This window comes from Tachysurus vachellii, chromosome 10, assembly GCF_030014155.1.
Source record: "Tachysurus vachellii isolate PV-2020 chromosome 10, HZAU_Pvac_v1, whole genome shotgun sequence".
NCBI lineage: Eukaryota > Metazoa > Chordata > Actinopteri > Siluriformes > Bagridae > Tachysurus > Tachysurus vachellii.
This window is the reverse complement of record NC_083469.1, coordinates 15362590-15388690: the sequence shown is the minus strand read 5'-3', so window position 1 is coordinate 15388690 and position 26101 is coordinate 15362590. Positions and strand designations below refer to the sequence as shown.

At 39.0% G+C, this 26101-nt stretch overlaps 3 protein-coding genes across 7 annotated transcripts in view; 1 reads left to right on the top strand and 2 right to left on the bottom strand.

Moving 5' to 3' along the window:
- The window catches only part of noxred1 (NADP-dependent oxidoreductase domain containing 1), a 5383-nt gene extending 2011 nt beyond the window's left edge, over positions 1 to 3372 (bottom strand). The window contains exons 1-4 of the mRNA XM_060879842.1: positions 3142 to 3372; positions 2131 to 2294; positions 1412 to 1592; positions 226 to 362 (exon numbers count right to left, since the gene is read on the bottom strand). Of these exons, the coding sequence (XP_060735825.1) occupies positions 226 to 362; positions 1412 to 1592; positions 2131 to 2294; positions 3142 to 3365 (706 nt within the window). The 5' untranslated portion in view covers positions 3366 to 3372. The remainder of the gene's footprint in view (positions 1 to 225; positions 363 to 1411; positions 1593 to 2130; positions 2295 to 3141) is intronic.
- A 3719-nt stretch (positions 3373 to 7091) lies between these two features.
- On the bottom strand, positions 7092 to 22966 carry ttbk2a (tau tubulin kinase 2a). 4 transcript variants are annotated; one of them, XM_060879926.1, is made up of 16 exons: positions 22950 to 22966; positions 18763 to 18911; positions 17923 to 18070; positions 16825 to 16898; positions 16505 to 16645; positions 16174 to 16278; positions 15927 to 15992; positions 15730 to 15822; positions 15526 to 15651; positions 13924 to 14081; positions 13579 to 13786; positions 13286 to 13497; positions 12681 to 13203; positions 10614 to 10901; positions 8957 to 9783; positions 7092 to 8310 (listed from the first exon to the last, which is right to left on the bottom strand). In XM_060879926.1, the coding sequence occupies exons 2-16, from the start codon at positions 18829 to 18831 to the stop codon at positions 7878 to 7880; spliced, it is 3471 nt and encodes a 1156-aa protein (XP_060735909.1). In that variant the 5' UTR covers positions 18832 to 18911; positions 22950 to 22966; the 3' UTR covers positions 7092 to 7877. The 4 variants fall into 4 exon arrangements, with proteins under 4 accessions (XP_060735909.1, XP_060735908.1, XP_060735910.1 ...); XM_060879925.1 differs by lacking the exon at positions 22950 to 22966 and adding an exon at positions 21461 to 21771; XM_060879927.1 differs by lacking the exon at positions 22950 to 22966 and adding an exon at positions 21461 to 21771 and having other exon boundaries at positions 12681 to 13200.
- Positions 22568 to 25733, top strand: si:ch73-130a3.4 (uncharacterized protein LOC664763 homolog). 2 transcript variants are annotated; one of them, XM_060879931.1, is made up of 4 exons: positions 22568 to 22724; positions 24593 to 24785; positions 24932 to 25051; positions 25153 to 25733. In XM_060879931.1, the coding sequence occupies exons 1-4, from the start codon at positions 22645 to 22647 to the stop codon at positions 25369 to 25371; spliced, it is 612 nt and encodes a 203-aa protein (XP_060735914.1). In that variant the 5' UTR covers positions 22568 to 22644; the 3' UTR covers positions 25372 to 25733. The 2 variants fall into 2 exon arrangements, with proteins under 2 accessions (XP_060735914.1, XP_060735913.1); XM_060879930.1 differs by lacking the exon at positions 22568 to 22724 and adding an exon at positions 23296 to 23603.
- The last annotated feature ends 368 nt before the right edge of the window (positions 25734 to 26101 follow it).

The following is a 26101-nucleotide window of genomic DNA, read 5'->3' as shown; positions in this document are numbered from 1 at the left end:
CGTTCTCAAAGCAAGTAGAAATAATAGCATGTGCAAACAATGTCTGCACTCAGGAAGTGATGTAGTGGGAGATACTGAACAAACAGTTCTTTAAATTATTAATGTATTCTAAGCAAGTCAATAATAATGATAGTATTCTTTAAACGTTGTAAATATTGTATGTAAGTGATGTTATGGGAGATATTGTACATACAGTACATACAGTGTTCCTGAGCTTTAACTCACCCGATGCTCTCAGAACCTCTTCATCTTTTAGAGCTGCTGCTACTTGATTATGGCGGATCCACAATTCACCCAAGTCGCAGGTCATAAATCTGTTCTGTGGTCTGAGCACAAACGTGTGACCAAGCAGCAACTTCAACCTGCAAAATGACCACGATAACAAACGACCCAGAGCGTCGTGCTCACCAAACACACTGCATGAGACTTTAAGAGCAGGTTCATACACCTTCAGATTAGTTTCTATTTTCAATACAGTAGTTTTAATTTATTCACAGTCTGAGAAATTGGTGGGGAACCAGAAAAGTAACAGCTTTCTCTGTATGACTGACACTATAACAGTGAGACACATTAAATCTAGGAATGTTACACTGTATAGAAATATGTAAGATAAAAACTGAATTAAATTCCTTTATTACTTTTTATCACTTCTTATCACTTCTTATTTATCAGTAAATCTGGAACAATTTTTTCTCAGAGGCCAAAAATGGAATTTGGGTTTGTTTTGAGGTTTTCATTTTCAGTACCGAATGTGTTTCTCATGTCAAACTATACAGTTTTTATTAATGGCTCATATAAAAGAAGACAAGAAATTCAAGAATTTTTGTTTAGGATTAAATATTTCTGTTTTTTCCTAGCCGAAAACCAAAAAAATGCTATTTCTTCACACAAATATTTATATCTTTAAAGAACATGGTGATATCAAACCCATTACTGCTCTCTGAGACAAGTGTTTGTCTCAGTTTGTAAAATTTGAAGGTGTCTTTATCTATTGCCACTAAAATCCAGTCTTATCGCAACTGAGGTAAAAACATCTCACACAAAAAAAATGATTGTCTGAATTTCATACCAGCCGTAAAATAATTCATTTGTTTTAACTGAAAAGTTTATCTTATTCCTCCAGCACAATGCAACATTGTTGGAACTGTTTAAAAAGGGTTAAGACTAATAATAATTATTGTCATTAAAGCAATTTTTAATTTATTTCAGTTATGTATCTTTTAGTATCTTTCTAAAGAACACGTAACCCAATAAATAACATTCTGTCAGTTTCTTTAAAGCCTCAGCAACAACTAAACTTTTACTGAGCTCATGATTCCTACAAAAGCAACTTCACCAAAGCTCTGAATAAATAAATAAACAATCAGTGATGAAAATTCATCTTGAGCAGGACACCTACACGTACATGTACCTTTGTAACTGCACTGCTGAGGTAAAAGTGTACACCAGGCAGCGAGCAGGCAGCTGGGAGTGAAGATCAGTGCACACGTGACGAAGCTGAGACGGAAGAACGCAGAGAAAAATCACGTCTGCCCAAGCAGCCAGTCTGCAGTTGTCAAAATAACACCTGACCCCTCTGTCTGAGAATTCACCTACAACATAAACACACACACGCTACCATCACTGTGCTGTGTGAGATTCTATGCGTGTGTTGTGGTTGTCAGGGGGATTAGTGAGAAATACACACACTTTATTTGTCCACTTTATTAGTTACACCTACTTAACATATACACTCAACAGCCATCAACTAGTAGTGAGTCAGTTATTTAGAAATATTAGCATCATATTCAAAAACAATAATCATAAAAATGGACTCAAACAACTGAGAAATGATTTGCCTCTATAAACAAACTATTATAAGATACTTCATTCTCCTCTCATAATGTTAGGGTAAAGTGTTTGACATTTCTTATAAATATTTAAAAAAAAAAAAAAAAAAAAAAAAGACAGCTTTTGTAAATTTTTTTTTTTTGAATTTCAGATTTCAGAGCTTCTGTTGTTACATTTGACCTTGTCCTGATTTTGCACACATAAAAACACAAAAAAAGGTTTTATGGCAGGCTTCAGATCCCACTTCAAAATAATTGACTCTTAATGTTTATGTAGAATATGGCTAATTTGAACACTTACGCAGTGAGTCTGGTCTTTTAGTTGACATGTTAATGTTAGCTGGTTTAAAGCCTGGTGTAGTCAGTAAAAGCAGTGCCAGCTGTTTGCCCATGAGCCCACCGCCAATAATGCCAACCTTCAATGGCTGCAACTCTGATTTATTGGTTAGATGGTTTAATTTATCCCTAAGGATAAAAAAACATTTATTATTATTATTATTATTAAAACACTATAAGTAGTGTAATCAAAACCATTTCAATCACATCAGATCCTTTTTTAAAACAATCTGCATTTGTATCATTTATTGTGTGGTCTTCTATCAAATATAGAAATAAAAATCAACACAAAATATCAACACTCTACAAAAAAATATTTATTTCATTGTTTGCTTCCCCACTTATAAGCACTGAATCATCTGAAACTGTTTCAAAGAAGACATTAAGCTCCGTACACAACAATGTCATGCCGTAAAGCCCTGAAGAAACCTGAACAAAAGTGCTGTGTACGGAAAGCTGACTATCGGCCCTATTATATGTGGGTCTTCCCCAAATTTCCATCCATCCAATTTCCAGGGAACCTGAACCTATCCTGGAGACATGGGGCACAATCACACACTTCAGATCATTTAGGCATGCCAATCAGCCTATGACACAAAGATCAACTCTGAACTGGAGGAATGCTGACGGACCCAATGGAAACCCCTGAAGAACAGTTAGCACATACAGTACAAACTCAACACACACGATGGAGACAGTCTCACAGAGATAAACCTGCTTCCTTAAAGGTACATGATTATAGTGTGTGATTATACACACATGAGTATAGGATGTCTTTTACAGATTCACCAACATTGGACAGCTGAAGAAGTTTATTTAATTTGTTTAGTTTATTTAATATTCCACTATCCAGTTTGGAGTCTGCACTGGATAGTGAGAACTGTAGTGAACAGTATAAGATTATGTCCTATTCTACATTTTGTATAAGAATGTAAATACACCAGTGTGGAGGTGAGGAAGCAGATGTTAACGCTACCTGCATAAGGATGCGAGTCTGCAGAGAAACACAGCCTGAGCACAACCACACACTGCCAACGCTGCAGATCGACTGCGCAACAACACACACTGTTTCTCCTCTTCACTCAGTCCGGTTTCAAACTGAAGAGACTTTAAATTAAGCGTCAAGTCCATAGTTATTACACGTTTGCGTGAACACACGATGTCTGACGACGCTCGAACAGCGTTGGCTTGACAACACATTTCGTATCCTTGGTAACGCAGTGGGTGCGACCTGTTTGTGAAGCTAGAAAGTACAAGAAACTACAGCTTTCAAAACAAAAGTCATAATTTCCAACACACCGTGTTTGTAGATCATGAACATCATAAATTGGTGCTAAAGATCTATCTATCCATCTATCTATCTATCCATCTCTCTCTCTCTCTCTCTCTCATATAAATATATGAGATATATATATCTCCTTATATACTCTCATATTTATATAAGATAAATATATGAGAAAATATATATCTATAAATCCATATATATATATATATATATATATATATATATATATATATATATATATATATATATATAGATAGATAGATAGATAGATAGATAGATAGAGAAGAGAGAGAGAGAGAGAGAGAGAGAGAGAGAGAGAGAGAGAGAGAGAGATCATGGTGCTATATTCACTTCTTATTGAACATACCAAAATAATCAATAAAAATAGCTGACATAGACAATGCATTTTGGTATCCATGGAAACACGAGTGTGCTTGTTAAAGAACTACAATATTTTAATGGACGATCAGCATAAGGATAAGTCAGAAGGCTAAAGATTACAATCATCTTTAAAATGTCCTATTAATATTCTTGGGAATTATTCTTCTGTATTTTTTTCACATTTTCTTTGGCTTCCGTTTGGTTCACCAACACATCAATCACACAAACTCCAAAGCAAGGGCGTCGATTTGGGTAGGAACGGTAGGGACATGTCCCTAACAATATCCAGGGAACACTCAACTGTCCCTAGCCATAATTCGACCAAGCCTATATATATATATATGTATTTATACATAACCACTGATGTCCGTCTGTATCTTGTGCTGTTTTACTTATTTCATTTAACATTTATCCAGGAATCATTAAATAAGATGAAAAATATTTTACAACGGCGTTCTGTAAAAAATAGCGCAACTTGTGGAACACAAAAGGTTAACAGATTTTTACCCCCTGCAATGAATCCTGCCTCTGTAACTCACCTCTCTAAAAGAATTGGCCTTTACCTTTATTGAGTCCTGCTCTCTAACCCACGTCGCTGTTTGTTTGGCTTTGTCTTTCTCGCTAATGTGTTGAGGTCGGAGGCTGCAGCTATATTCCGTTGTATGAAGCAATATGCAACGTGATTATGCAGCTACCGGTATGTGAGTAAGAAAGTATTCTTATAACAACAGTTTTATGCACAGAATATGGAGAATGTTGTCCCCACCAATGTCAAAATCAAACTTACGCCATTGCTCCAAAGAGCCGAAGAACTGCACATGATACGAGAGCTAAAGGTTTTGCTGGCATGCTGAATAAATATTTTATTCATAACAAGTTTATAAAAATAAAATACAAAACAATTTAAAATGAAAAACAAAACAAAACACTGTTTTGGCATTAGCCAAAAGGCATTGATACGATAGAAATAAATAATAAAAAATAGAACACAAATATTGCAGAACTGTACAATGTGGTCTCTTCCTTTAACATCCCTTATTCTTTAGACTGTACAGTGTTTCAGTTCTGCAACATGGAATCAGATGCTAAATTATATGTTAAACTGGCACCAGGAACCTTCAGCTAATACTCTTCAATTCTGTCCAACTGGGGGACGTCAGAAATCCAGATTAAACCTAGAGAAAATGCATTGAGAGCAGAAGCTACTCTACACAACCTGGCTTTTTATTTACATTATTCAAATTTTATACGGATTAAGACATTGAGATTGCCATCAAGAAAAGAGCAACCAATCGTTTCCCACAGAGGAATGTAAAGAGCTACAACATTTTCTATTACAGCAAAAATGTTCGTAGGGGTTTTCTAAAAAAAAAAAAAAACAACAACAAAAAACAGCCTACAACTTCATCACATGGGGCAACACATGATAAACTTTTAAAATGACAACTGTTTGGCTTACAGGTTTCACTCAGATGTCCTGAAGCTTAATCTAACGTTACGTCACTTAGCATGTCTACACAGAACAACGGCCTTCATCAGGACTGTATAAAAATCAATTCCAGAGGATGTGACGCAGATGTACAATCTTTAATCTTACAAGATGTAGAAACTTTAATCTAACAGCTGTATCATGAACATCTGGGCTATCAAACTGTCTTGGTACAAAATAACAATAAGTCAAATGTTTAACAATGGTAATAAAATGCAATGCATGCAGAAACTCTGTAAAATAAATCAGCCTCCAGTATATATACTGACCACAAATATTCAAAACTGATTCTCTGAGACACAATCCTACAAGGCAACTGTAAAAATATTGGTATAAACATTGGTCAGCCCCACAAATACACACAAATACACACAAATACACATATACGTGGAAATATATATGTATATATGCATATATGTATATGGGTATGTATGGGGTGTGTGTGAGTGTGTGTGTTTGTGTGTGTGGCCGACCAACGTTTATACCAAGGTGTACACCAAGAAACTAAATGCTATCTAAAATATTGTTGAAAATGTTGAAATGCTGTGGTGAGACTGATAATTAAAGGACATAAAGAGATAATTAATAGGTGTATATTACTAAAAGCAAATAACAACTCTACTCAGAACATAACAGTGTGTGATGGGGAAATTATATGAATTAGATTATATGAAATGCTGTTTGTAGTGTTTTATCTAGAGCACATGCAGAGAGCAGGAGGTGACGTGTTACAGTCAGGAGGGACAACGTGGATGGAGCACAAGGAGGTCAGTAAACATGAATTTATCAGCAGGTCTAAAGAAAGACTTCATTCTAAAGAAATATGTCCTTCTTAAGGATTTCCATAGCGCAAGATCACAGTCAAAAGATCACGTTCAATGCATATACGCACAGTGAAATGTAGACATTTTGTATCACAGTTTCCTTTTTGAATGAATTTCATGTACAGTATCTAAGGATTTAAAACTGAGATTTAAAAAGAACGTACCTTCCAGACAATTTGATCAAACTGTGACATTCGTTGTGTGATTTATTATGTCAGGTGGCTTTCACACTGGACACATTTTCTGTTGTACAAATCCGAGTGAGATTTTTTTTCCTGATCCACAACATTGGTCTAGTTTCAGACTCACTTGTTTCTATCGAACCCTGGTGCATTTGTGTCAATCTTACATTGTGTTCTGTTCTCTATGTGTGTTTGTGACAATGTGACTATATAATATTTGTGTTTGTATAATATTTTGGTGCAGTAAGGCTCCTCACCTCTTCTGTGTCCCACAGCTTTTTAACATTACGTCAACTTTTTTTTATTTTTTTTTGTCCAGAATTCCTTCAAAGTGAGAAACAAAGGTTATCTAGTTTTAGTCTAGTTTAAAAATCTATATCTGATCTTAGTTTTGATTTCGACTTGGGGAATTGTGTAAACCTCTTCTGTACTACTGCCGTTCACACAAATAAATTATGCATTTTTTGACTTCTGTATTATCTGAGCTATAAAACATTCCCTTTGAAAACTCTTTGAAGCTTCTTCAGCCTGCGGCGCACATACCCTGGACACAGTAATCAAAAAATCAAAAAGTTTTAATACCAATGTGAGTGGCTCACATGCAAGTGTGTGTATATTTGCTGTGTCTTTGTGTTTGTGCAAGTGGTTTTCTTTACAGGAGCAGCCTGAGCTGCTATACATACATATATATATATATATATATATACACACACACACACACACACACACACACACATTTGTGTGTATGTGTGTATGTATGTATGTACATGCATGTCTGTAGCGGATTGTGAAACTCGCAGAACATCTCCTTAGGCTCATAGCAAAGTCCTTGAACGAATTTTAGTGATTGCTTTAGTGGTTGTTGGGAAAGGAAACACTAGTCTTCATGTTAATACTCTGTTTCTGCAGCCTCCAAAAATACAGCACAGACAGAAAAAAAAACAATGGCATGGATGGATTATACATAATTTCAGTGATCTGTCAGTGTACCTGCCACTGCATGGAATAAAAGGGTGCAATATGCATTCAAGCCCAAGGACATATTTCAATAAATAGTATAATTCAGGTTTACAGAGCTTGATGCAAATACACAAACCCATGCATCTACTGTTAGACAAATTATATCAGGGCTCCAGCTGCATGATTTTTCTCTCTTAAAACAAATAACTAATCCTACAATTCACCTAAAAAAATTAGGTTGCATTTACAAAAAAAAAAAAGGAAATCCTACGGGCATTACACTCACTGTTCTTAAAAAATCTTGAGAGTAAAGAGAGAATGCAGGTCAGAGAGCTGATACCGACTCTCTTCTTGTCCGACTCAAACATGTAGCAAGACGTGGGTGCAAATCTTCTTAGCAGAATACTATAAAGTCACGGTAGTAAGACTGGATATTATATGGAGACTATATTGTATATATGGTACAAGTCAAGCATAAAAAGTAGAATCTTTCAAGCCTTTTCCTCCTCTGCTGGTCTGCTTGTGATTTATTTTTTGTGATTTATCTGCTCGTGAGTGGACTGGAGCATGTAAATGTGTGTAGCGGAAAAGCTATCTGCTCAGCTTGCTGGAGCACTTGGGCTCACGAGGGAAAGCTTTGGCACGGGCCTTGTGACCACAGCTGCCCTCCTGTGCATGAGGATGCACGCGGCGCAAAGGCGGAGACCCCGAGAAGCTGGGGGGTGAGTGGCTGCGCAGGCATCCGACACGGTGCTCGTGCCGGGAAGGTGAGGAGCTGATGGAGCGCTGAAGTGAGGAGCAGCTGCGAGGGGAAGCACTGGAGCTGCGCTGGTGATGGTGGTGGTGGTGGTGATGCGAGATACCAGATTGGTTGATGCACACAAGCCTGGTGCCCACGTGCTGCACTGAGCTGCGGGAATGCAACGACGAGGACCGGCTGGTTCCATCTCGCATCAGCTGAGCCAGGCACGTCATCAGCTCAGAGTCTCCTGCACTGCCCGCTCGAATCCGGTAACGCCGCAGCCTGAACAGCAAAGACAAGTAGATGGGAAGATGGTGAAAACTGTTCTAAACCATTAATTTGCTTGATTATAATCAGTGCCACAATCCTTAATGCCCTGAAACCACATCAAATACAAACACTGAGGCTTCAGTTTCAGAAAATTCCAAACAGCTCTGCTATTAAGAATGGTTGAGGCAGCAGCTTGTTAACACGAGTCTGCTTTTTCTCTGCCTGGGACAGAGCCTCTTGTAAAAACAGATGACAAGACAAACAAAGTCTGCTGCCTTCTGCCACAATGCTAACAATGTGAACTTCATAGATTTTATATGAAAGGAAATGCTATCTCACTTGCAGTAGCAGGAAGTTATTATTGTCTAATTACAATCCCTAATTTTGATCTGAAATTTTGTCAGTACGTGACCATCTAAAAAAATATGTTGCTGAAATAAAATTAAACTGATCTAATTATGATTGCTACATTTATCCTTTATTTCTTGAAAGAAATACACAGTTGCTGATAATGTAAGTGATATGAAGAAAGTCTGGTACTGTTTATAAGGATTAGAGATAAGTCAGGAAATAAAAGTGAACTGTAAACGCAGGAAAGGAATTTTTGTGTGACTTATAAATGTTTAACTAGTTCGACTGTTTGGTTGAGCTTGGTTACCTTCCGTCTGCAGATGTACGGCTGGGTGGTTTGCCGGGAGGAGGCCGAGGCACAAACTGGGCCGTGAGATCCCCCTGTGCAGAAGAACGGCTTACAGGTCTAGGGATTTTGCTCTTATGTGAGTGTGGGCTGGAGGAGGAGGATAGCGAGGGGGCATCATCACCCTGTCTCAGTCCTTGTATAGACTCCTCATCCTGCGAGCGCTCAGACGCTGAAGTGGAGGACATGCGGTCACGCTGGACAGAGGAGAGTGAGGGCGAGGCACATGGCGAGGCACAGGGAGAGGTGGGCAGGCGCTGGCCTCGTTTCTGCAGTAGTTTTTCTTTAGCCGAGCCTGGTAGAACATCCTGCAGCAAACTAGAGGGCTCAAGGACAGGGATGCGGCTCAGCCGGCGATCGGGATCCCGAGACGGGACAGAAGTTAGGGAGGACTGTTCTTTCTTCAGTGGTGGTTGCTGATCAGGATCTGTGGAGGCATCACAGTCTTTCTTAATGTCCTTCAGCTCAGACAGTAGTGCCTTCTGAGGATCTGCCGTAGAGTCTGCTTGGCTGTTTATAGGAACTGGATTGCCAGCATTAAGGGGTAACATTTCCAGGCTTGGCACTTGGCTGTATTTTTGTGGATTTCCATTTCTATTCATCAGAATTTCCTCATCAGGACTGGAGGGACAGGAGCGCAGGGATCGAGGCTGCTCCTGAGGTGAATGAATGTCACCTGTGAGATCCTGTGGCAGAGCGGCTTTCTCGTGATTCTCCAGCAGGGGACACTGTGGCATGCTGTCAGAGGCTGACTGGGAGGAGAGCGCAGAAGGTCGCTGAGCTGTCAACTGAGAGGAAAGGTGAGAGGCGTTAGCCTGAAATGTATATAAACAACTTGCAAATTGAGTATATACATTAAAAAAACCACAAAACTTTAGTAAATGTATTGATAAAAAAGATTTATGAAAGTGATTTTCTTTTTTAAATTAATGTCAATTTGCCGAAAACCAACACAGGCTACAGGTCTGATTTGCAGTTAGGTAACTTGACTGTAATGTAACTGCATAATATAACCAAATTTTGTCCATTGTAGACACCAGTCTCTTACATTTTTAAATATTAACACACCTCATTTAAGCTTTCAGAAACCCCAAATACAAGATTCAAATCTTTTCATCACATTGATTCATATTATGTTATAAAGTGAAATTAAATCAAATGGAAAAAAAAATTATTTCTGTTATTTCTAAACCCAAAGAAAAGAACTAGACATTTAATTCAGTCTGCATATAAATCTTGGGTACAGGAAAAGCACATAAATACACATGTAATTACACAGAGAATAAGTAATCAATGTCTGTAAACAGAACCCACAAATCATAACACTGTTAAAATGAACAAAGTCTCCAAACAGGCAGTCGAACTTTAATTTAAATTGATTTAAATTAAATCAAACCATTAATCAGACACAATAATAACTGCTTTTGATAGTAATTAACCAGATATAAATCTCATTTGTGTACTTGACACCCACATGACATGAGAAAAACCTTAACAAACACTCAGCATTGAGCATGCATTGCCAAAAGCACACAGTCCAGCAAAACAAACAAACTGCAGACAAAGGGAAAGTGAGCGTGTGCTAGGGGCAGAAGCGGAGATTAATCAGGGTATTCACCTGCTGCAGCTGAGCGCGAGTGATGCGTATGACTGAAGGGATCTTGGTGCTGGAGGCGCCTGGTGGAATAGCTGGCAGCTTCCTTTGAGTGATGCGGGGCTTGGAGGAAGAGGAGCAGGAATAGCGGTGCTGGTTTTGGTGTTCTGCGGATTGGCTACGGCGAAGAGTGGGTGGGGAGCGTTGGTGCAAGGGATCTGATAATGTGCTCAGGAAGGCATGAGGACTGGGGGAGCGTAGAAGCTTCCAGGCCACCACCTCCTCTGGTAGAGACGCAGGAGAGGTGGGGAGCTGAATGTGGAAATAGGAGGAGAAGGAGGAGGTGAGACACGAGGCAGGAAGGACAGAGATGAGGAGGTGATAAGAATAGAATGGATGGCTGGCAAATCGCCGATACAGAGAATGGTGCGTGGGAGAAAGCTGTTGGTAAAAACACACGCATGCACATACACACATATACACATAAACTCTCAGGCCATGGATCGACTAAAAATAACCCTCGCATGCAAATAGCTGAACACAGCTAAATTTCAGTGACCTGACCTGGTCCATGAAAACAGTGGTTCAGATAGCATGCTGAACCTGGTGTCAGGTGAACTCAAGAGCATTAGCCCTTACAGAACACAGGCTGAGGACAAACTCAGCTGTTATCATTAACATAAATGACGAATAAGCAGTTCTCAGAAAGCTTAAAGTGCTACTGAGTGTGAAGCAAGGCATCAGACTTTTAGCACAGCTTAGCACTTTAGAGAGCAGAAGTGAGGAAGCTGTGAATAATTACAATATGGCTCTGATTAATTGAAACAAAGTGAGTGTAAAATGTTTCACAAGTAAGTCAGATGAGCTGAGTAAACTGGAACAAAATACAAAAATAATCTTGTGACCAATTGTCCAGTCTACAAAACCATTAAAAATACCATGTGTTACAGTATAGTCTTTGGGATCGCGGATTGTTTTATTCCAGACACTTCAATGTACTACTTCCTCCATCTCCATCTACTTCCTCCACCAGAGATTTTAGGACTTAAAGCATGGCCATGTCTCAGCAGGTGACACCTCTACTTAGAGAAGTCACTCCATTATTTTGTACCCTGAGAAAAGCACTTAGAGAATCAATAGAAAGTCATTTGGTGCAAAACCAGTACCAGTAAACTCAATAGATTTAAATCAAGCCTCGGTTTCAGGCACGTTGCCCAAGTACTGTATACTTCTCTGTTCACAAGCTACAGAATAGTGACCACTGCCAGCTAACTGACTTTCCAGATACAGACAAACCACTGATAACAATCTTTTAAATGCTGTGACTCAGTGAGCTTTTTGAAATAAGATATATTAACTGATGGAGTTTTATTTGAAGGTATTGGTAAATAACTGTGATTCTCTCACAATTTTTCAACATAAAAGTGGTGGCTCAGCAATTACAGCTTTGGGGTATAGACTGCAAGCTCATGAGTGCAATCCCAGCTTCACCAATCTTCCATCGCTTGGCAGCTTACCCTCTATAGCTTAGTTGCATCCTGTCTCAGTTGTAAGTGGCCTTGAATAAATGCGTCAGTCAAATGAGCAAATGCAAATGTGTGAAATCTCTGGGGCTGGCTGGGCTCAGTGATAATCAAATTGCCTCTTCTTGTGAAAGTGGGTTGTTCTTGGCCACAAAAAAATCCCATACAGTCTGTCTTGTGCAAATAGATTACAGTTAAGTATTAAAAAAGGTTTAAGTATTACAATAAAGGTTTTTTTTAGTCATTAAGATTAGTCATTAAAATTTAGAGGTGACTCTAAAACACAGAATGTTCTAGCATAAAGTTACTCATGGTCTCAACCCAGCGTAACTATCACCGGTTTTCTAATAGCTCAAGTACAAACTACATAAAAATGGAAAGTGCCTAATTTAAAAATAGCAAAATATTCAGTGAAATATATTAGGACACCCTTTCGTTTGCTATCATACACCGCACATTAGGAATCGACACATATCTGTAGATTTTATAACATAAGAACAGAAAATAGTGCTAAAATAGTTTAGATATTTTCACTGTGTAGTCAGTGATGTGAGTGATGAGCTGTTACCTGAGTGAGTGCTCCCTCTGCCAGTGCTTCAGCAGGACTGGTGGGTGTAATAGGGAGCATACCTGCTGTTGGTACCGTACTCAGTTCAAGCCTCTCTACTCTAAGTGTAGCCAGATTGTGTCCGAGGGTGGGGCTTGCGGTGACCCCTTCCTTATCAGGAGACTCATCCATTGGCTGCACCACCTCTGGCTCCTCTGATGGGCTGCTGGTGAGCTTGGTCTCAGGACCCAGGTTGCTACTGGCCACTTCTTGAATTTCTTGTTGGTCAGAGACACGGTCCACCATCACCCAGTCATGCAAGTCCACATCCTGGTGGTCTGTGCTCAGATGTAATGCTACAAATCCACTACTGGCTGCTCCATCAAAGAGCTCCAGAGAGCCTGGGGAGGCTAGTTTAGGTGATCCATCTCCTGAGAGGAACTCTTCATCAAAGTGCCACACACGAACAGAGGCAGCAGCCGGCACTGCACCATCATTACCTTCCTGGTCCAGCACTGAACCGGGTGTCTGCTTCCCCGCACTGCTACCACACACATTAAGAAAACATTAACTTAACACTTATTGAAGCACAATGAGTAAGATTATTATGATCACAGAGAACTAACCATGCCTCCACAAAACGCTCTGTGTTGAGTTTAGGCTCCAAGGTTAGTCGCTTGTCCAGCTCAAAGCTGTGGATGTTGCGCAGTTTCCTCAGGAGAGGAGCATCTCTGTCTGAGGGTACAACCTCAGAGCGTAAACATACAGGAGAACCAAAGCTGGGGCTAGCGTGAGGGCTCAGGTTGCCCTTGTTACTGTGATCCTCTTCTGCGGGGCCCTGCAATTATGCATATATGCATTAATCCAAACTCTTTCATAGAGAAAAGGATAATAATCAGATGTGCTCTGGATTGTATACCTTCCAGGTAGGGAAGCGGATAAGGTTACTATTGCGGTCCAGATCTTCCCAAACGTCAGTTTCCGGGTTTCTCACATGTAGGATAGGAGAGTCATGCTGACGCTCAGGCCCAACGTTGTTGTCTCCATCACTGAGCTGCTCATCCTGCAGAACTTCATCAGTGTTCTCCTTGAGAAGGTCTCCAAGCACCGCAGAGGCATTAGCCATACTAGAGCAGAGCAAATTATAATCGTTTCATGAATCACAACACACCGTGCATGCTTTAAATTATTACTTCCAAAATACTACCAACTGTCATTTATTGTTGGCACAAATGATTGCTCCAGTCACAGAAACATTGCTTACCCCATGCAGGCTGGCGTGAGGCGTGTGTGATGCTGAGGCACGTTGGCAGCTGTAGGTGTATTACGAGCACCATCTGTGCTTGTCCTTTCCCAATCATATGGGTCGTTTTCCACCACATTATAGGTTTTCATACCGTTCTCAAAAACCGTCATCAAAAGCTACAGGAAGTTCAAACAAGAAGTCAGATAATCAAAAATTATAAAATTTGGCAAAAAATATAAAATATCACTGGAAAAAAATGATATTTTTTCAAGCTGGTTGCAGACGGATTTATACACAAAAGTGTTTACACAAGAAATTTTGTACTCTTGAAAACTGCTACATTTGCAACTGCTCCTGTGGGTGTATAAATAAACGCATAAGAGGACTATCTAGCATAAACTTTGTGCACATCTAGCATAAGAGGACTATCTAGCATAAACACATCCTGAAAAATTAAGACTAATAAAACAAATCATTCAAATATGACAAAAGAAATGGTACTGCATATAAATGAGAATAGGCCGGTCTGACTGCGCACTTATCATAAGTCATAAGAAATGCCTCAGTTGAGGAAAGATTTAGCACTTGCTTATTATGTTGGCTTTGTAGAAGCCAACATTCTGTTTTCCTATTTAAGCGTAGACAAAAAATATATAAATAGTAACTCCTCCTAGGGCTTATGTTGTAGACCCTGGTCTGAAGTTTGTTGCTATTACTTTTCCAAGCGATCCAAGTACCGGTACGTCCGGTACCGGGTCTCAAATTGGCCTTTTTTCCCCATAGACTCCTATTATAAACTTTGGAGGTTTATAACTCGGCAAGCTTTCGAACTATCTACACCAAACTTGGCCAGCACCTTTAGGGAGATACTCTGAACAAAGTTTTAAATTGGTGTACCGACTGGCCTTCCAGAAAATCCAAAAATTTCCACAACATTGACATGTCATATATCAAAACACTCAGGACAATGAGGGTAATTGCGTCACGGGTATTCGGATCATGTCACATGCTCATGTCCGCTCGCCTCTAAAAGTATTGGCACCCTAGTGGTCCCGTAGCTTTCACAAGCTTTCTGTCCACCTGCCTCAAAAAGTCACACATACCCATATGTCCAGCCGCTTCCAAAAAGCACCGGCATTTGTGAATACTTGCACCGTCAAAGCCAACATCAAAATTTGTCTCGACAAACTTTACAAATCTAGTTTTTATTAATGTAATATTTTATCAAATATTATTATTGGCATAGAGGTAAGTCAAAATAACTTCCAGATCTGTCTTCTACCAGGACCATTCAATTCAAGTCAAAATCATTTCCACAGGCATTATTACATACAAAAGAGCTGTTTCTGGAACACACGTTACAGGTGATTAACATATGCACCTGTTTATGAAGAACATCACTGTTCCTGTTCTTTTGTTATTTGGCTTAAACAAGCATGTACACATAACATTACTTAATGAGTAAGAAATAAAACCCAATATTTCTGTTGTGAAGAATTTGTGTAATTCCAAAATAATTAATTAGGTATTGCATGACAACAAATAAATTTGCATACATTCTAACAAACTAATAAATAATGTTAGAACATACAGAACATAGGCTTCATAATTATTCATCACCTCATAGTCGGGTTTGGTATAGTAGTCCAAGCTGCTAATATGGTCCAGGAAGATGCTGAACTCTAAGGGCAAATGCTTCAGCATGAGGCGGTGGTCATAAGCCTCTTTCAGCTTCCCCACTTGTTCCTAATGAGCAAACACATGCTTTATAGTCAACTGGCTGTAGTCAAAAGGTTTGCTCTCTCATCTCTGTGCAGCATTCACCTTGTCTTTGATCTTCCTCCAAGGCAGTTGACCAACCAAGAACTCCACCAGCATATAGAACAGAGACCACAGGTCATCATGCCTGCCCATTTCCTGTGATATTAACAACCCAGTTAAGCATGATGTTAAAAAAAACTGTCAGTCAGAGAGTTAAAAATAGGACAGATGAATCAACAGAGCAAATAATGGGTATACACCTTGTTCTTGTGAGCGTTTACTGAAGCATATCGTACTGTGCCTCTGAACCCTGCCACACGACGAGGCTATCAAAACATAAAAACAACAGTCCACTATACTGTAAGCTACGTGCATAAAGAATAACACCAAATTATTTATAATAAACATAAATAACTCATTGTGCAGCATATAAACAGCACAAAATAGCTGACACCAAAAAACACTTTGGTAGATTAAAAAAAAAAAAAACACAGTAGGAACACTGACTGGTCTGACTTCCTGGGATGAATTTGTGAACTGGCGTGCCAAACCGAAGTCCAGCATGTAGCAGATCCGCCGAGTGCAGGGGAAGCGCCCCATGGCAAAGTTGGACTGAAACATATAGAGAAGGCCACTTAAAACACATCAGAGTAAAAAAAAATGCTAACAAAATTTCTGTGTTTTTTAGAACATTTTTCAAACAGATTTATTAAACATCTACGCAACTATCAATGTTTCTAAAGTTTATCTTTAAGTTTAAAGTTTAAAACCTCAAGAGGAAAACATTACTAATTTTGCTTATAATGACAACATGACGTGGGAAGCCTTGATGTCTTACTGGTTTGATGTCACGGTGCAGGAAGCCAACCGAGTGGATGCTCTCAATAGCTTTCAGTATCTGCTGCCCGAGTCTGAGCATAGTGCTCACAGTGAACATCCCACGGTTTGTACTTCTCCTCAAATCCGCCAAATTACAACCCTAAAATGAGACAAGCACTCAAGATCATCACAAGCGCCACTACATGAATGCTTTTGAAGCGTGTACTCTATATTCATACAGTACTGTACATGCCATGCCAATGTTTCTCCCACAACGATAAAGCATAACATATTTTATTTACTGCACTTACAAAAATGTCCTGTATAAGTAAACCTCACCTGTAACTCCATGACAACATAGTTGAAACGGTCATTTCGACCACATCCCACAAAACGGCACACATGGTCCTTACCTTTGAAAGAAACAGAGTTTATTAGCACATGTTATCGTTCTAACACATGCCTGCTATATTCATTTCTCTGCATGGTAACCCCACACTGATATAGAAACAGAGCTGTTTACAATCCCTACTCATGCTCCCAGTCCCTCTGAGGTGGTTCACAGAGCTTTACAGGGAGTTTTTTCGGTGGCTGAACTCTCTGGCATGGGAAAGTGCAAGAAGCCTGAAAGTCCACCATCTTTTCTCAGGAACTGGCACACCCTGTTCACTGCCATGCTCAGGGCTCTTAGCAAAATTACTTTATAATGTATAATGTCACCTTCCATATCTATTTTGACACATCTTTATACACAAAATAGTTATTAATAAATAACTATATATTTAAATATAAGCATAGAATGTTTCCAAGTCTCTGTTCTCTGTTAACATCTATTTTGCTCAGATGGGGGTTGGGAAGAGGGAAGATCTCTGGTTACATTTCTTTTCCCAAAGGAAGAAAAAAAAACACACCAACATCTGAAGAGTAGGCCATTAAAAAGCAAACATGATCCATATCCATCAGTTTTCCACTAAAAGCAGAAGAGAAAAAAGGGCGTATGTCTTTTAAGCCTGTCAAAGGTCAATATATGCCTGTATATGTATGCATATTTACTACCAAACATACACACATACAGAGCGTACATATTGTCTGTGCCAATACCAATCCAGTTGGAATATCAGAGGTTGTTCACTATTTATTACAGAAATGAAATCCCCTTATTAGGAATGTATTAATCCAATGCCTAGCCTGAAATGATGGATTTTGACCTTTTTTTCCAGAGCCGATCCACCGATGCATTGGTATTCCATGACCATGTGTGCTGTTTTATCATTAAGTTGATAAAACACAGTAACATACTGTAATTACTGTAGGACATACAGTGAGATGATAATAAGCATAATTTAGCGTTTACCGTATATAATCATTGCTAAGTTAACAAACAAATACAGCTTCAAACATACACCAGAACAACACATGCAAGCTTCCTGTATTTACCCTGTAGTTTCTTCAGCACAGCCACCTCCATCTTGAGCACCTGCTTGGGCTGCTGGGCCGACTCCACCTTAAGCGCCACACTGTGCTTGGTTTGCAGGTCTAATGCCTCATAGATCTCCCCGAAGCCACCACCACCAATTTTCTTTAGCTACAAAGTAAAAAATGGCAATATTAAAATTCATAAAGAAAAGGCCACTTCATGGAATGTCTTTATATGTACATGAAGGTCATTATATATTATATATATATATATATATATATATATATATATATATATATATATATATATATATATATATATATATATATATATATAGATTCAGCTTGTTTCTCATTGACTCAGTGTTCTAGTATCACAATCAAGGCTCTATGTTATGTCCTAGTCAACCTTCTCCTCCAGCCCCAGAGGCAGCTCTGCTTGGGATTAGCATGCAGTACTTTTACACAACCCATGTCATCAGAAATCCAAGCATTACTAATCTTACATCACACACTGGCTGAAGTCACTGTACACAATTCGCACACATGCACACACACACAGACCCTGTGAGGTAGGCATGGAGCAGGGCAGTGCCTGTCACTGGGAGAGTACACATGCATACATTCTCCCTTTACAACTGTGTCTACTGTTGGCTACAATAACTAAATGGAGCTGTATCGAACTCTCTACAAGTGTATAATCCCATTACTGTGTACACGTCATTTAAATAAAAAAATAAAAGAAAATGTGTATAATGTATAATTCAATTCAACCTAACCCTTATGAGTTATAAATTTAATTACTTCTGTAAAATCCAAGCTTTTGTGAATACTTGAAGAACAGTTAGCTGTGACACTCACCACTTTCCATCGCTCTCTGACCAGTGAGTCAGCAGACAGGATGTCAGTCTGCTCCTGTCCTCCACTCATCCTGGTTCCGTGCTGCCCCAAGCTCTTCCTCTAAATCAAGCGGTGGGAATTTGCGTATGGCATCAGGGCCCTGTTAATGCCTGCTCAAAAACACCATAGACACAAGGGGAGGATAAGATCAACAGAGCAATTCCTCTTCCAATACTGACTATGCAAAACTGAGCAGAATTTAAACACACACACACACACACACATACTGATCGGTCAGCAGTAGAGCTGCTGCAAAAGAAACAGAAGAGGTCTGAGCTAATGCAGTGATGTCTGGCCAGTTACAGTGGTGTCTTTCTTTTTCGGCTGCCCTGCTTGCTGCTTGCTCCAACTCGCTCACTGTTAATCGTGCTTTCTGTGCTGTGTATCACACACAATGAAGTGTGCAAGAAACCTGCTCATAAAATAACTGAAAGCTGTGGGCTGTGACACACAAACACAATCCCACACACAAATAAGTCAAAGAAAAGCTGATGCTAAGAAGTATCTCCATAAGTGATTCACTGGAGACCGACAGACAGTCAGAGATGTGGAGGGGTTTCAGTGTTCTGTGACGAGAAAAGAACTCGAACCACTGTGCAGCAACGGGCAGCGCAATTTGTTTCAATGAAATATCTTAGAAACACGTTTAATTAGACACATTAGGCACATTATGCAATTGTGTGCAAATATGTAAACAATATTTACTTATTAGGTTTTTTCAATATCCACCTGTAAGGGGCTCACTGTAAGGGGCTCACTGTAGAATCATAAAGAGATGTCATACAAAAACAAGCTGAAGATGCTTTAGGGTTGAAAGAGTGTATGTTAAAATATGAATCTGAAACATTTTTATGTCGTACAGTTATGTACACATTAATATTCAGTAAAAAGTGGTTCTTTTGGATAGCTTTATAAGGAGATTATACTGCTACTTTACTAGTTTTTTTACTTCTCCCTTAGTCTTTTAAACACCAATATAATGGCATATTTGAAAACAATACAAAAAATACAAATATAAAAAATTACAGTTGATCAATAGTCAGAAGTGTGTGATCATATTAGAACCATATATAGCCTCCCCCCTTTAGAGAGGCCTTCCTCCTAAGTAGCTTAATAGCTTATAGTAGCTTCTTAGCAAGATGGCATGCGACTTTCCACACGATATACGTATCTACCTGTCACTTGGTTGAGGAAAAAAGGATTGATGTATTTATTTATTCATTCATTCATTCATTTTTACATTATCTGGACTTCTCCAATAATATGAGTCAGAAAAGCAGCAGTATTAACACTGTTCTTTAGTTTTAGCTAGACAGTTAAGCTACTGTCGGGTTTGCTTTTGCAAGTATAGCATATCTTGAACGTTACCCCCTGTTGGTTGTGATTGTCAAGCAGCTTGATCCGACTTTCGGTTTCAGAAGGAACTACTGTATATCAGCATATGTAATAAAATACATCCAGACGCTATTTCACAAAAAAGACCGATAGAAGAACACTTTTGGATGGTGCATTGGAAAGCTCCAGGCCAGTGGTTCAATCCTGAGTTCCTGTCGCCAAGGAATTTCACATTTTCTCTCTGAGTTTGCACCTAAGGTATCCTTAGGGTTCTCTGGTTTCCTCCGATATTCCATAAACATGCCAGTAGATCAATTGGCTATGTGATGCTAAATTTCCACTTGGCTGTAAATGAGTATGTGGATGTGTGTGTGAATGGAGTTCCTTCCAGAGACCAGTGTTCGATTCTGACCAAGAAAAAACAGGTACTGAAGCTGAAGTAAATGAATGAATAAATGAATGAATGAATGAATCCATTGAATTAGACTACAACTAAAAAGAATAATAACTTTGCATTCACATGTGTTCTCCACCACTGTAAAGCCATGAAAATGATTGAACTTCGCTATACATTGTGGATTCCTGGAGTTCATCAATTTAATAACCATAAATATAAGTTATGACATGGATTAATCCTTTCTTCTTAAGGAAACTCTAACTACAAGATCATTAGTATTAGCTGTCAGTCATGCTGTGTGGAGAAGGTTTAGGGGTACCACACCTGCCACTGGTGCTTCAGTCCAGAATCTACCCACCATCAGCTTTAATCAATACTCTGATGCTCACACATGTGATGGTTTAAAGACACAGGAAAACAGCTCAGACCCCAGACAGTTCATACCTGCTGTCAGTTGGATGTCTAATTGCTGGCTTTTATTTATGGTGTTGTCAGGTTCTAACTAAAATAATAATAATAATAATAATAATAATAATAATAATAATAATAATAATAATAATAGTAGTAGTAGTAGTTTGTTACTCATCTCTGTACCATGATTAAAAATACATAAAATATAATATTACTGACATTAGGTCCAGCACAGTTAGTGTACTTGGGTGAAGTGGCTGACTAATGACTGACCCACTGGCGAAATGTGATCTGCAATACAAAGACAATCCGCTTGTTGCATAGCAATCCGCTACACAGCACATTTAGTGCTGACCAGAAACACAGACCGGAGCCTATAGTCAGCTACATGCAAAGCATAATGACATGCAAAACGTCATGAACATTTGAGTAAACTGTTGTACTGTGCTGTCAGTGTAATGAGCAGTTACACAGCACGCAGTAATGTCACCGGCCATCTCAATCCATGTTGGTTACCTCAATGAGTCGCGCTGCTGACAATCCTGTGATCCAGAAAGCGCCGGATGTGAATCCAAGCTTTAAAATACGCTTAAAATCATGTTGACGATCCACGTGAGTGTGCAGGCGGCTCATCCGTATACAATGCTGTCGGTTTTGTTGGCATGTACAGAAAGGCGAGGAAATATGGACAGAGATTAAATGACCCTTTCTTCTAAGCGGCCTCGCAGCAGCATCTTTCGGTCGCTGCGGATTCGTGACGTGCGCGCGTCCTCCTCCGGTAAAGCCTGCCTGGGAGCGCGTGCGCGACACTGCCAGCCTTCGCAACAGCGCACACACGTACAAACGCGCATTCCGTTTTGCTCGTGCACGAGCGCAATTCCCGGAGTGACGTGTGCGTCGCGAACGAGTCGGCTCAATGACTCGACTCAGTTGGCAGTATTTCTTGCAACTCGCTTGTAATGATTTTACCCCAGTAGAACCAATCTGTTAACTAGCGTGAATAGGTCACGTGTGTCGCCTATAGGAAAAGCACAATAACAATCATGCATTTGTATTTAAATAGTTAATACAATGCGAAACAATGTTATTTAATAACTAGAACGTGGAATAAGATTTCAAAATAATATTAGTTAAATTAACATAGTAAATGTAAAATAGTCATAATATCGCAATCTTTGTAGGTTTTTTTTAACCGTTTGAGAGCCGAGACAGTAGAATTTTATCGGTGAGTTGATCTGTATGATCCGACTCACTGAAATGTACCGGAATTCCCTGAATCGGTGCACAGCCAGGTGTTTAACTGTAATGTCACAGTTTAAACGACAGGGGGCACTATTTTACTGTTCAGAGCCGGTGGGATGCGCTTATTTCCAGGGATTTCAGAACAGCGTAACAGATATTGCGTCATCAGGTAGGCGTGGCCTATTTGATAATCTAACCCTAGCCCTAACCATAACCGTAGTTTTTGGTTGTTTATTTGTTTTCTAAAATAAATCTACCTGTATGATTGTTTTGTCCTGCGTAATATGCTCTTTTTTTGAAAGAGGGCGTTTTTCCCAGAACTCCGGAAACACGCCCACTTTACGTCGTGGTAACGAAACCCCTGGAATTTAGTGAATGCCGTAGATATACATTGGGGTTCTAAGCATGCGCCAAAACCGCCGCCATCTTGGAACGGGGGGTCTTCGAATTCATGGACGATGCCGGACGTTTGTGCTGCGTATAAATGTTCAACCGAACGAAATCTAAAAACCAAACAGCAAGGAATTACATTTCACAGGTGAGAATGTGTTTTATGATATTGAATGTTACGAAATTATATTTCTGGTTACGGTGGTTTGTTTCAGTCCTTGGTTAACGACCGCAGCTAATCCATGCTAGTTACCCAATAGTTTTTGCCAGTTAGGAAAACCGACAATGAACAGAATGTATTTATATCAATGTAATATGATCGTAAGATGTTGGAAATGTGAACAGTTGTTTTGGTCTCTGTTCAATAGTTTACCTTTCATAAGTTGAGACAACACCATGTCGCAAAGGTTCATATTCTGCAACTGCAGAGCAAAAGACTAAGGAAGAAACTGTGTAAGGTCGTGTTGTTGTTGCAGGGATACTAAACACTTAGTTTTAAATATGGTTAACTCAGCTGACAGTCCTGGAAGGATGTCACTAGTTAGCTTTGCAGTGTAACACACGAGTCCAGTCTCAGAGTCAAACTTTGGTTTTTCTATAATATCCTCGAACTGCTTCTCTTTCTCTGCCACCTCAGCTTTTCAACGGAACAATAACATTGTTTTGTAATACTGACTAACTTGTTTCTGTATGTATGTGACTTTCGTGCATACTTATTCAATGTGGCAAAAGTATTGCGGGGCAGGAATAAAGAAAAGAAAATGTATATGTCTATGCCGGTCTGTAAACAAATAAGGCTTATGCCGTGGACTTTTATTTTGACACAGTCGAAATACATCCTTTTACTTCCTGTACGTAGTGCAGGGGAAAAAAAAAGACGTCAACAGCGCCTCCATCTTAGATAGGTCCAATAAATTGACTTTTGTTATATTAAATATTCTTGAAAAATGCCGGTACAATGCGCAGCGTATGGGTGTAAAAATCGTCGAAATGCAAATCTAAGAAAACAAGGGGTCACTTTCCACAGGTGAAATTTCTGATCATATGTGTGTTTATAGAGACAGGGACTAACCAGCTAGTCTGTTATTCTGCTTAGCTAGCTAACGACAACCGTTCACAATTTGTTGTTTAAATCGTTTTCGACTAAACTTTACTTACGATCTTCACCAAAGTTTTGCGATAACCGGCGGTACGTTTAAGGTTTGATCTGTTTGTGGACGCGCGTTAAAGTGAAGATTAACATCGGAAGCAGTGTTTGTGTTTAGGCCACTTCAGCTTAGCGGATGTGGGATTCACTGCTGAACAAAAATGGGCTTCAGTAACAGCCTGAATGTTGTGTCTGAAGAACGTGTAAGCTAAAAAAAAAGAACCACTTCGTCACATACTGATGGATAGCAGTTTTGCAGTGGAACCCCAAAGACCAGCCGGATATATTGTTCCTATACACTTCCCTTTGAGACTCCACCCACTAATGTCTTCAAATGGCGTACAAGTGTGTTGTAACTTCTTACGTGAAGGAAATCTCAGCACAGTCTCACACTTTCAAATCTATAACAACATAAATGAGAAAAATAAAACGTTATAACCACATCGCCCTGTTTTTCTAATGCGTATAAACTTCACACAAGTGCAGGTTCACAAAACTACCAGAAATTTGTAGTTTACCACTTTGGTCAATTTCTGTAATAGAGTTTCAGTATTTAGTTTATAGACTTTTGTGTGATTCCAAAAGTCTTCAACTCATTTGTACCTCACTGTAACTTAAACCTTTAAATAAACTACATTTTGTAAAAATAAAAATAAAAAATCGTTTTCAAGATTGAAATAAAAATTAATTATGAGAACTAATCTCAGGTAAACAAAAAAATGTAGACATAAAGTAGACATATTTATACATATACTATCAGTGGCACACAAATGACACCCTGATCGTGGAATCATGCTTTAAATATAACTGGGATATGCAGTTGGAGAGTTTTTTTTACAAGTAATGTTTGTGTGTAATTTGTTTTCAAGGTTTCCCTCTGATGCTAAACTGAGAAAAATTTGGGAGACGGCTCTGAGAAAAGAAGGTTTTTCAGCCACTCCTCATACAGTTCTGTGCAGCCAGCATTTCACAGAAGATGCCATTGACAGAACTGGACAGATTGTTCGCCTGCGTGAAGGAGCTGTCCCATCTATTTTTAATTTCCCAGCACACCTTCAGAAAGTAGGTTTACATTTATAAAGATAATTCATTATATTTGATGATATTACCATGAAATATATATTTTTTTATTTCCTAAACAATTTGGTAACATGATTGCTGGATTTCCTAAAAGAAATATTTTTAAATTAATTTTGATATCCATTTAGAAACCCATTAAACCAAGAAAAACCGCAACATCACAAAAGGCTGCGGCTCCATACGAAGTAGTGGTGGTGAAAGCTGACAGCAATTCCAACAAAGACAAAACAAAAACTTTGGTTTGTGATGTGAGTATTTGTTAGATGGGTTAAAAACCAACGTAGCAAATTGTAAAATAATAATAATAATTCACTGGAATGAACAGGCAATTTTCTCTTTTGCTAAACAGGAGCACTCGTATGCATTGGATCCTTCACCAAACAGGGTGAAAGACAGGTTGGCAAAGGCTCTGGCAAACATGGAGCGCCTCCAGCGTCAACTCCGTAATGCCAAGGACAGAGAGAGAAGATGCAAGACAACACTGAAGAGTGCCTTGGATGACCTAAAAGAGAGAAATCTCATCACAGCTGAACTTCATCAAAGACTGGATCTTTGCTCAAGTCTTTAGAAGTCACTATCTCTTGCTTCTAACTTCTTACTTTCTAAAATTGCACAGTGTTGCTTTAAAAGGGGGTGAAATTTTTCCATTTTGTTGCACAAAAGAAAGGGGTTATGTCAGTAAATCTGTTCATTTTAAACAAATAATTGTGTTTAAATGCTCCATGCATGCCATTCCTTTTGGATGTTCATGTGTGGGCCCTTTGTGTCTATCTGTTACTCCAGCACGTGGACTGGATTTGGGTTTTCCTTTGGATCCCTCACCAGCTTTGCTGCACAATATACAGAAAGACATTGCCTTCTCATTTGTAAAATAGACTGAGCCTGTAAATATTTGCCTTGTTTTTGCAAATAAATGTATACTATTTTGTAGTTTTGCGTTGCCTTTGTTGCCATAAACAGAATGTATTATATGTTATTATAAGTGGTTCCTAAAATAACCAAAGGGAATTAAATTAAATTTAAATAACAATTAATTAAATTACATTAAAACGTTAGGGGACCGTTGTGTGTTTGCTGTACTCTGGCAGTATTGATACGGAAAAAATGCAATCTCTTGAATATACTGGACAAATTAGAGTCTAAAATCCCAACGCGAATCTATTAGTCGCGTATTGTAAAAAAAAACAAACAAAAAAAAACACGTGTGTCTTCATTTAGGTCTTTTATTATTATAATAAAAACTGACCGATCCGAATCGCCTACATCGAAAAGAGGCGTAGCAAATCTTTCACTTCACC

What these genes read in the sequence shown, in the direction of transcription:
- si:ch73-130a3.4 (XM_060879931.1), top strand. Translation starts at nt 22,645, where the DNA reads ATGCCGGACGTTTGTGCTGCGTATAAATGTTCAACCGAACGAAATCTA. An exon ending in CAAGGAATTACATTTCACAG is followed by an intron (nt 22,725 to 24,592) that starts GTGAGAATGTGT and finishes TTTGTTTTCAAG; the next exon opens with GTTTCCCTCTGATGCTAAAC. An exon ending in TCCCAGCACACCTTCAGAAA is followed by an intron (nt 24,786 to 24,931) that starts GTAGGTTTACAT and finishes ATATCCATTTAG; the next exon opens with AAACCCATTAAACCAAGAAA.
- ttbk2a (XM_060879926.1), bottom strand. Translation starts at nt 18,831, where the DNA reads ATGAGTGGAGGACAGGAGCAGACTGACATCCTGTCTGCTGACTCACTG. An exon ending in TCAGAGAGCGATGGAAAGTG is followed by an intron (nt 18,071 to 18,762) that starts GTGAGTGTCACA and finishes TTTACTTTGTAG; the next exon opens with CTAAAGAAAATTGGTGGTGG. An exon ending in TCCGCTTCCCTACCTGGAAG is followed by an intron (nt 13,498 to 13,578) that starts GTATACAATCCA and finishes GCATAATTGCAG; the next exon opens with GGCCCCGCAGAAGAGGATCA.